Source organism: Cinclus cinclus, chromosome 4 (genome assembly GCF_963662255.1).
Source record: "Cinclus cinclus chromosome 4, bCinCin1.1, whole genome shotgun sequence".
Classification (NCBI taxonomy): domain Eukaryota; kingdom Metazoa; phylum Chordata; class Aves; order Passeriformes; family Cinclidae; genus Cinclus; species Cinclus cinclus.
Window position 1 is genome coordinate 57,783,506 of NC_085049.1, and position 11,258 is coordinate 57,794,763.

Genomic DNA, 11,258 nt, shown 5'->3' on the forward strand with positions numbered 1-11,258 from the left:
GCGTCTGCCATGGAGCGCGGGGTCATTTTCTTGTCCTTTTTTTTATTTTTTTTTTAAATGGCTTCTTTGTTCCCTACCGGACTCCCCTCCCCAGCCTTGCATCTGTATCAGATACGATTAAAGGGATAGGGAATGATGCCGGGCCAGCTCCTGCTAGGTTGCAGGAGGAGTGGTTAACCCCTCTGTTACCAGTGCTGTTCTCAGTACTGTCTTACTTGCAACAACCCTCCTGTATGAGAGGATTCATCCCCTTCCATTGGAGAATGGTTGAGGCAGAGCCCACTCACCTTCCTAATTTGCTTCTTGAAGAGCTGGAGAAAAGTACTTACATGAGATTAAGAACTTTCTTTTCCCATTCATTCATGCCATGTCACTTCTCTCTCCCACCCCATGATCAATTTATCTCTAATTCCACATGGCTTCCCTTCCTCCCTACCCATGCTCCCAACTTGCTCAGCAGTGCCCTTCTGGGCTCTTCCACAGCCTGTGATTTTGCGTAGAGGTTTCTCCTCCTCTCCATGAATGGCCAGTCCTATTTTGCATGGAACTCTTTAGCTGGCATCACTATTATCAGATTAATTAAGCCATTCTGCTGTGAATGCTCTTGGCCAGAGCATCCAAACTTAATCCAAATAGTGCTGAGCTTTTTAAAAAGCATTGAACATGTTCCACAGTTCCTAGATGTTCTGCTTATTCTACTTATCCATAAAGTGTTTAGTGCACAGGAACTCACTAACATGCACCAGTATTGAAACTCTTCGGAATCAATTTGAAATTATTGGGAGTGTGGTAATTGAGCTCCTTCTGTTCTGCCATTTGCCTTGAGAGATGTTCTTAAGCAGAGTGATACCTGCTACATATTTTTCTTTCCAGACAAGTTCAGATACCCTCCCAGGACCTGACTATATACAGAATGTCTTCTTCAACAAGTAAGGAAGTGCACATACATGTGTTCTGGAATATACTCTATGTGTATGAGTGTTTGTGTTTAGGTTCTTGCCTGTGGAAGGCAAGAAGGTGGGGGGGTTGAGTTTTTACAGAGAAATTAATGGCTGCTTCCAAAATACACAATTTTTTGTGTATGTGGGGAAGTTGTTTTTTTTTTTTTAAGGTATGCCATCTGCTACCTGGTCATGAGGAACCAAGATGAGAAACTCCATCCTTCTATGCTAGAGAACATTAGCAATCACACTTAAGAAATTTTTGGGTGAAGCACGTGCAAAATAGTACTCTTGATTGCATGTGCTAATTCTCAGAACAGTTAATAAGTGTTAGTCCTTTTCTCATGGAAGAAGTAACTGGAGGTGAGTTGTAAACAGATGAGCTTCATCTCCATGAAGGAGTCTGGACAGCTAATGAGAATTGTGCCTGTGTCCTCTTCCTGGGAGGCACAGGAAGGCTGTGGACAGGATCTGTGTGGTGATGGTGTGTAACCCATCACACATGTACTGGGGGAAAAAACAGAGACTTGAAGGGAAGAGGTCAAAAAAACACAGACATGTGAAAATGAAACTTTTAAGTTTATTATTCCATATGTTTAATGCAGAGTTAATGGTGCTAGGATGGCACAGAGACTGAGGAAAGGGAGGTGGGGGAGGAAGGTGCTACTTGCATAAATAAGGGGACAGGGCTGGAAGAGGTTACATGCGTACAGGGAGCAAACATTCTACATGATCTTTTCAGACACCACAAGGATAAGTCATCTGTAGCTAAGGGAGGCAGGAAGGGCATCTGACAGTCATATCAGCAGAGGGATACAGCAGCATCCATCACAGTCCACATTTGGTTAAAGTCTCTTTCTAGACTGGACTATATATTGGAAAGTCCCACAGCATGTCTCTGCAATCAGCTGCCAAGAATCATCTTTTCCTGCAGCAATTTTTGTGCCATTTCACTCCCTGGCATGACAAACCACCCCAGTCCTGGAGGTGACAAAGGAGAAGCAAGCAGACTGTCCTCAGATGTTGGGCTGAAAAAAAGGTTGATCTCTAAGAGCTGGTTGCTTCCAGTTTGAAACCCAAAGACAAAGAAGATTACTTTGCACCTAAACAGGCTTCTTTTCTTTCATCATCCAAGACGGAGTCTGTATCTACCTTGCTTAAAGCCACAGGAGTATCTTTCCATTCTCAGCATAGGTGGCAGGGAGGTGTTGGCTGACTGGGAGACATGATGAACAAATGAGATCAGCCTGGGTTTGGAGTAGGAGCTCAAAGAGTACTGAAATCAACTCAGGGTGTTGGCAAGTGCATTGTAGCTTTCTTGGTACCTCTTCCTTTCATGTAGGCACCGTCAGACATGGAATAGGAAGGACCAAGTTTGCTCAGATGTCGTTCGGGGTTCTGAAGAGATTAGAAGAGACTGAGAGGGCAGAAACACCAGACATAAATGAATGATACAGAGTAATTTTTAAAAAGGAGGATTCACCCATAGCACCATAATGATTCATTGGTCCTTCCCCACCTCTCCTCTGCCTTCATGCATGAACACATGTGTGCACACAGGATGTGATATGACTAATGCCAGGACTGACCATACTCTTCCCAAATCCCATGTACTGTTCAGGCAAGCCTTCAAATCTCCATGCTGGGAAGAGAGTGGGATTAAACAGACAGGATGGAGGGAGGAGGTGGGGAGAAAAGCTAGAGTGCAGCTGTGGAAATCAGCAGGGAAGCAAGCGTAGGTTGGTCTTCCAAGGGGTTCAAGATTCATGCATGTGTGAATCTTAGGCAGGACTGGTGCACGATGCTGATCGCAAGGAATTGCAATCCTCCCCACTGCTCCTCCCATGACACATCTGCCGAGGCCGAGCGGCCACCCTGCGCCCGCAGCAGGTGACAAAGTGTTGGCCATTGTGGCCTGTTGGAAGCACTTGCAAACCCCCTGGAGCGGTGTGGGAGGGGAAGGAAAGGACAGTCTCTCTCACTGTTCAGTCCAGGGTGCACACAACAAAACCCACCACAGACCAGTCACTCCATGTCTAGAATCCTCATCTAGAAGGCCAATAAGGCATTGCAAGCCAGTCACGTGGCCTGTATGAAATCGATAAAGGGCGAAAGGACGATAAACCTTCCTCTAGGTGGGTGTGCCAGCAAGAGCTGGGATCAAGAAAGGCACTTCTGTATGCTTGGTGGGTTCTGGTGGCTGGATGGCACTGAGTGACCTTGGAGTTCGGAGGCTCTTCTGCCTGTGCTGATTCTTCGGAGCCTTTCCGTCGCTGCTTCGGTCACTGTTCCCCATTCCCTATGGTCTGGAGAGAGTTGTGTACACGGGCTGTTCCCAATGTGTGGGGCTATGGGACTGTGGCACGGAGGGTGCAGGGTCAGAGATGGCAGTGTAAAGGGGACGTTGGGAAGGTCCCATATAGGAGAAGGCAGAGTAGAGGCCAGAGGCTTGGGTGGAATGGCTGTAGTAGGGTCCCGAAGGCTGGTGGTCCGGGTAGTCAAACTGTGGCCTGGAGATGGAGGGGAAGGCCGAGCCGTAGTGGGGCAGACTCAGGGATGTGTAAGCAATCTGGGAGGTGGAGGGCTGGTCAGTGTAATGGCCTCCAGGGGCAGACCCCTCCGTTTTCACCTGGGCCTTTGAGTCCACCACCGTTGAGGTGGCAGTGGACAAGGAGACTCCATGCTGCTTGGAGATCCAGGCAGAGTGTCCGCTGGCCGCAGCCAGGGCGCTCCCGAGGCCGTAGCCAGCAGCGGCTGCTGCTGCATAGCCTCCAACGTGGCCTGGGTGGCTGGCGTGTCCATTGGGTGGCAGGTATTGGTCGAATTCATTGACATCAAAGGTCTCCATGTTGGACATCACCTCATGGCTGATCTCCCCGATGTCCACATTGCCAAAGTCAATGTGTGGCTTTCCCCCTTCCCCCAGGGAACGCCCTTCTCGTTTGGAATCGGCCTTGCCTGCCTGCATCTCGGTCTTAGGGGTGGTAGGAGGTGTGGGGGGCCCATGGCTCTGACCTGCAATGTGAAGCACATTTTCAGGAGGAAGAAGAGAGAAGAGGTGAGTTACAGCTTTATGATTGGCTCTATACACAACCCAGCTCTGTTCTTCCCAGTATGCCAGCAGCTGTCTAGCTGGAGGCTTTGGTGGAGGGAGAAAGAAATAGCCAAAACCAAATCTCTTTATATCATCTTATGGAAAAAAGGGAGGATGCAACAATACCTTGCCTGACTAGAGGAACACAAGTAACTCTGAAATTCAGGTATGTCTCTGTATGGTATGTATAGGTATGTACTGGTGACACCAGTCACGAGTAAGGTGTGAGCCCCATCACTAAGGCTTTCACCATGACGACTTATATGTTTTGAGCCTCTGACTTGGCTGTAGTCTGTCAAGAGATTCACTGAGACCCAAGACTCACCTGAAGAATGTTCTGGATGACCATCAGACATGGGCGACCCTTCGCCGGGATGCCTGTGATCCAGGTGGGCATTCTTGTAGTGGGCCTGGATGGCAGCAGCCCCACCAGCCTCCCCCTCTACCTGGCCTTCACCCTCGCCCTGTGTGGCCTTGCCATTTTTCCGCCGGCGGGGCTGGTACTTGTAATCAGGATGATCCTTCTTGTGCTGCATCCTCAGCCGCTCCGCCTCTTCGATAAAGGGCCGCTTGTCGCTTTCGTTCAATAACCTGCAGAGACCAAGGTGGTAAAGAAGAGAAGAGGGAAAGCAGTGGGGTAGGTCCATGAGAAAAAAAACCCCTAAGTTCAGTATTGTGGGACAGTGCGTAAGTCCGAATGCCAGGGTGTTGCCCCATGGAGGGTACTTCCCTGAACCATAGGAAAAACTCGGAGCATTTCCATGGAGGCAGCAATGCTTTCCTTCTTCTCCTTAGTCATTAAGCTCTGCCACCAGTTGGTACCAGTGCTGGGTCCCCCTCACCCACCTGTGTGAAGCTTCTCACCTCAGTAAGTTCAGCTTACCCTCACTTCCATTGCTAAAGGGTGAAGTGCTACCTTTTGTAGCTGTGTTAAATAAGGTTGGACAAGCTGCTATGAAAAACTTCGGGCAAATTAAGGGCAGTTGGAACTGTCCTTTGGACAAATGTAGTGTACTGCCTGTAGTGCTGCCTGCCCCATGTCTCTTGCTCTTTCCCATATTGTATTTGTTGTAGGTTAGCCTCCCCCCTTCTATAGGCTCTGCTCCTAGTCTGAGGTTGAATTGAGCACCAATAGAAACAATTGATATTGGCTCCACAGTAACCATGTAAAGCAACCTTTAGTCATCTGGCAATATTCTAAAAGGGAATTAAAGAAAATTTGGAAGGGGCAGAAACAGTGTATTGTACTATTCCTGGAGCTCCTGCTCACCTCAGACATGGATAATGCAAAAGGCTGAAGCACAGAGGACCAGCCTTCCTTGAACTTGGCTGAGCAGTTGTAAAAAAATTTAGCTGCTATTTTTCTGAGTTTGTAGAAGTAGATGAACCTTGGTCTCTGGATGAAAGGCATTGCAGAAATGTAATCTCCTTGTCTGTATTCCTGCCAGATCCTGGGCTACTCTAGTTAAGGCTCTCTGAGGAAATGGTGAAATGCATAGGCAGGATGCCTCAGAGCACTTGAAGATAATATCAAACTCATTGCTCAAGCCTTTTGCAGCATTTCAGCTGGAAGCACTTCAATTTCATGTTATGATTTTCCTCCTCATATTCTTGTGACTCAAGGTCATCCTGCCTCCAACCAAAAACCAGTGCTCTCAGAAGGGACCTGTCTTCTCATAACTGGGAACTCAAAACAGCCATTACAAATGGCAGTGCTCACAAACAGCAAAAGAAAAAAATCCATTAATGTTATGTCCCCACTTCTTTCTCCCCCCTAAAGAACTACATGGGGATGGGACTGTGCCAGCACCTCGGCACCCCCCAAGGTCCTTAGCACTAAAATGTGACTAATTCTGTTTAGCTGTAGGCTCTGGGGAAGAGAGAAAAGCCTGAACTGACCTGAAAAACTGAAGATGAAGAGGAGGCATGGCTCAAGGAATACACAGATGAATCTGGTGGGCGATCAGATGGGTCACCAGCAAGTAATGGGTTGGTCCCTAAACTTTCCCCCTACTCCTTGTGCATCCCCTCAGCTGGTGGACAGAAGGTGTGTGGCATGGTGCTGACCTGGGTTCACTCCAGTCAGCCTGAGTGGGTCGTGGCCACACACCACATTCCTCCACTGCCTTAATCCTGGAGATTAAAGCAACTGAGCCACCATGAATCCAACACCAGCTTTCCTGTCTCCCTCCCACCACTGTATACCACACTCACAAGTCCCAGAGGACTCTAATCCCTCAGCCTGTGCTGCTCCAGACAACCCTCCAAGGGTCAACCATTGTAGGCCTTGTGGACTGGGAGCAACCTTTTGTCTTGGCAAAACCTTCATCCTTGTGGAATGTGGGATATGGAGACTAGAGGTAAAACCTGCAAAGCTCAGCCTCTGAGATCTGTCTTGCAGACGGTGGGAAACCGTCCATTAGAGGCTACGCAGGTGTCGGATCCCTGCCCTCTGAGCTATGCTCAAATGCTTCACCTCCTCTCCCCTTGACAGCAGCCCATGGTTAGTGCCACCAGCAGGACAGAGGCAAGTCCACTCCCCACATCTTTGCCTTCTCTCCAAGGCTGCCTGCTCCCTCCTCCCTCCCACTGGGATCAGAATTCAAATCGGCTTTAGCAAAGTGAAACTGGTGTGAGCAGGCAAAGGCCAGGAGATTTGGGAGGATTTGGATTTCGCTTGCTTCCTGCCCTCCCCCTCCTGCCCCCCACACTCTCCAGGCCATAATGCAAAGGAATCTCGCATGGGCAGAGAAGTTAGAGATCACAGAGCAAAGCCCTTCATGGGGCTTACCCAAGCCCGACACCAAAATGCTCACCCCTGAGCTGAGGGGAGAGGGGCAAGCATCCAGCGCCGCACTCTGGGAGGAGAGAGAAGGGCGAAAACATTCCTGCTCACCTCTCACAGCCTCCCCTTCTGCTGCCTGGAATTGCACCACTCCGTGTGCCAGGCGCCTGGCTCAGCAGACAGAGGCTGACCCTGGCTAGGGCTCAGCTGCCAATGGGTCAGTGTGGTGATGGGCTTGGGCACTGGGGTTGATGCAAGCCAAGGGCTGGCTGGGAGCAGAAAGCAGCCTTCCTACATGTCCGTGGCCCTAGATTTTTGTGGGCATGAACCAATTCCCTGGGTGTTTTCACCCTCATGCAAAGATGCCTCCATCGGGGCCCCTTGCTCCTCCCTGCAAAGCCTTCCTCCCCTTCTTCCCATGCCTCCCTTGTTTTCAGCCCTGGAGGTGGTGCTGGCTTGGCATTTTGGCTGGGAGTCGTGCCGACATTTTCAGCAGCCAGCCTCCATTTGAGTGCTGCTCCCTGTCCCACCCTAGGAAAGGAAAGCATTCAAGGATGGATTTTGTGACCATCAAGCACAAAACCTCTCCCTTCTTTTTTAGTATGTCCCATTTGTTGTCTGCACCCATCACACACCCGAAGGCAGTACGGACCGGGGAAGGTGGATAAGGGGGCCATAAGCCCCCAGCACCATGTTCAGGGTCAGGCAGGCAACATGGCCATCAGGGCATATCCTGCAGCTCCTTCCATGAGGGCTGGTGTCTGTGGAGGACATGGCAGTGCAAATTCTGGGCTTATAAAAAAAATCCTGGGCCGTTGCATCCTATTTTGCAGATGCCTCAAGATTTCCTAGCCTCTTGCATTCCCATCCAGAGCTGATTGCTGGGGATGTGCTTGGTTTAATGGTGGTCTGCGGGGAGTCCCTGTGGTCACCAGCCTTTGCCTCTAACCTGCCCTTTATCTGTATAAACTCAGAACAGCCAACATTTTCCAAAGTGACAAGCCATGGCAGTAGGGTTTCGGCAGCCACCTTTGCAAGGACACTCATCAAAAGTCTGAGGCTAAGCCATCCAGACAAAATCTTGTCTGCTTGCAGCTGTACCCATTTGTAGGAGCTATACCTGGGGGAGAGTGTAGATAAGGCAGTGGGAACCTCAGCAGAGGAAGCCCATACATACCATGGTTGGAAGGCAAGGCTTTGGGCTACTATCCTGGTAACCTTTGGGCTGCCTCCCCTGGAGTTTTGTGGTTGATATTTCCCCCCAGCCTCACAGAAAGACACATGCATATGGCCAGACACTGACTGTACCCATAACCCAGCTTGCTGTGTTGTGTGATCTCCATAAGGGCCAGCACGGCTCAGGGAGCCTCAGCATGCACTAGGAGAGGAAACATTCAAGAGAAGCACCCAGGTGGCAAACTCAGCAGCTTACAACAATCCCAGGCCTGACCCCACAAGCTTCTCATCAGAGCCATGCTTCCTGGCTGTATTGTGCCCTAAGAAACACATGGGGACCTTGGCCATTGTCTGGCAGCAGTGTCCCACTGCTCTGAGTCCCATGTGGCCAGCAGCGGGAGCCATGTCCTGGAAGCAGGGAGGCATTTGGGTGTGTGACTGTGGCCACGGGCTGGGGGCTATATCTCCCTGTGCTCTGAATGCAATACCTGTGGAGGTTTCACTGCTCTGCTATATTTTCAAGGAAAATGCGGTGCTTGGAGGGAGACACCATTGCTCTAAAACCTGGTAAAATTTTGCAGTAAAGGAATGATATATTGAAATCAACATTTTAGGAATAAAAAGGATCCCCCCCCCCCCCCCATGACACACCTCCTCTTTTCAACACAGCTTCACAGCCCAGAGGCTGGCAGCAAAGTCCCAGGTGTTAGCAAGCGCTGTGGTAAAGGGAAGGCAGAGGGGATCCAAGCAGGAAAGGAGATCAGATGAGACATTTACAATCAATGCTCTGCCTTTGACTTCCCAAAGAAATCCCTTTGCTGGGGTTACATTAGACACTCAGGAATCAGGGTAAACAGGCTGACAGAGCAGAGGGAGAATCTAATGCCCAAGGGGTTGGTTCCTTGCAAGCTAGGCGGTTTGAAGCCAGGAATGAATAGCTGCTACAAGAGAGTGTTTTGAAGCTTCTGCTTCAAAAATTGTGTTGTGGATCACCCAAAACTGAGGGCTTCCTCTATGAAATGCTTTCAGGGTGAGAGAATGAGAGAGCTGTTTGCATGAACCTTGGTTTGTGTTGGTTGGTGTGAGGCAGGGGACTTGTGGCAGAAAGTAACAGATTGATGGGGTTATCAGCAGAGGGTGTCTGATGGGATGGATGCGGCACAGCCAGCCTGACACCTTTAGCTTTGGCACAACAGCTCTCTGCACATTCATGGGCTGGCTACACTCAATGAGGGCAGCCTATGGATCTGCAGGAGGAAGGAGGGGAGGCTACGCAAAGGACCCAGGATCTGCACAAAGTGAAAACAGGCTCACAAACTGGTGGTGCCAAAGGACAAACGTATGTTTGCTAGTGAGAAGGGAGGGCGTCACTCTGGGTGCAAAGGAATATGGGGTTCATTTGAGCCAGCGTATTCCAGGAGAGCCTGCTAAGGCTGGGTCTGTTGCAACTCTCCTCCTTTCTGTTAAGCCTCAGCTCCCGTTTCTACCTTTGTCTTTCCTTGTCCATCTCAGTGCACCTGCATGGCCTGCCAAAACTGGGACCATCCTGGGAAGGATGGGTGTCAGGCTCTGACTGCCTGTCTCCTTTCCCCTGACTTTCCTCCTCAGCTATAAATTGGTTTTCCTCTTGCTTTGTGGCACTGCCCAGAAAAGACACTCTGTTAGTGCTGGGATCTGAGTTCAGACAGGCTTGAGGCAGCCACCTGTGACTTAGCTTTTAAGTCTTGAGCTCAGCCAGTTTACCGCTAGTGCACATCTGAGCCCAATAGGGAGGGTGAGCCAAGAAAACAAGATCTCCCCAGGCGGTCAGGCAGGGAGGACCAGAAGGAAAATGTCCTCATGAGAAACAACAGGGAAACTTAGTAGGAAACACATGGAAAGGGCTACTGCCCAGGACGGAGGTGAGCTCTGCTGAGGAAGTCCTCCCTACATCCAACCACCACTCTTGCTCCAGTCAGCAGCTGCGCCTCCTGTGAGGGGGCTCACCGTACAGAAATGCCCTCAAGGGACACCCCTTCCATCCTGCTGAGTCTCCATCCTTCCACATGACCACACAGTCCTGTAGAGGACACCTCCAGACCTCAGCCCTCACACCCCACGTTCCACCGCTGTCTCTTACCTCCAGAGCTTCCCCAACGTCTTACTGAGCTCAGCATTGTGCAGGTGGGGGTACTGGTCAGCCAGTTTCCTCCGGGCAGCCTGTGCCCAGACCATGAAGGCATTCATGGGCCTCTTGACATGGGGTTTGCTCTTGTTACTTCCATTGACCCGGACGGGCATGGGAACCAGGGTCCAGTCATAGCCGCTCAGCACCTGGCTGACTGCCTCGCGGATGCACACCGGGAACTTGTCATCATCTGCCTCCGAATCTTGCTGTTCCTTCTTCACCTTCCCCATCTCCCCGTTCCCAGAGCCAGTGAGGTGTGGGGAGTTGTCTGATGCCATGGAGGGTCCTGGGGAGAGGCAGTGGTGGTCTTCAGAACCCACTGGGCTCATCTCCACTTCTGAAAGGTCTTGGTCATCAGCCATCGTTGCTCTCAAGCCTTCCTTCCCTCTTCCTTCTCGCTGTCCTTCTTCTCACTGGGGAGGGAAGGGAGGAAGACAAAAACAAAGGAAAGGAAGGAAAAAGGGGGAAAAGAGAGAAAAGGAGAAGCAACCACCAAAACTGAAAGGGACTAGAAGGTCTCTGAGGAACTGACCACGAGACAGGGGCTGTTCAATTACAGTGCAAGCAACGCAATTGCTGTGCACACCACAGAACCCGTGATCAATGGGGGTGGGGATGGGTTGGGGCCCCTGATTAATTAGGATATTGCTCCCTATATCTGCAATTGTGTGGAACTGACACGTGTGGAAGGGCCTGAAGCAAGAGGGATAAGGAAGGCTGGGGACCTGAAAGGAGGGAGACAAGTACCATTCTGCCTGGGCACAGCACCCCACAGAGGAGTGAAATGTGGAGGAGAGCCACCAAACTTATGTGGGGAAGTGCCCCTTTATTTCAAAGACATGCAGTGGTATGTCTGGGGGAGGCATGGGAGGGGAAGCACCAGCACCATATCTGTAAGCAGAAGAGACTGATACCCCAGGTGCCAGGGAACCTGAGCAGGTGGCACCACCATGCAGGGAGCCAGCCCAGGCCCAGGATCCACACCCAGAGACCCTGACCCCAGCTGTGAGAAAGTGCTTCTTGCAGGGGCATCTCATTCCTCACTATCCTCTCATAGCTGATTAACCAAATGCTTAAAATACATCTACACTTCAT

At 50.5% G+C, this 11,258-nt stretch overlaps 1 protein-coding gene across 1 annotated transcript; it reads right to left on the reverse strand.

Moving 5' to 3' along the window:
* Nucleotides 1-3,240: 3,240 nt before the first annotated feature.
* On the reverse strand, nucleotides 3,241-10,794 carry SOX10 (SRY-box transcription factor 10). Its single transcript, XM_062491329.1, has 4 exons — nucleotides 10,563-10,794; nucleotides 10,116-10,530; nucleotides 4,361-4,626; nucleotides 3,241-3,956 (listed from the first exon to the last, which is right to left on the reverse strand). The coding sequence occupies exons 2-4, from the start codon at nucleotides 10,523-10,525 to the stop codon at nucleotides 3,241-3,243; spliced, it is 1,392 nt and encodes a 463-aa protein (XP_062347313.1). The 5' UTR covers nucleotides 10,526-10,530; nucleotides 10,563-10,794.
* Between the last annotated feature and the right edge of the window lie 464 nt (nucleotides 10,795-11,258).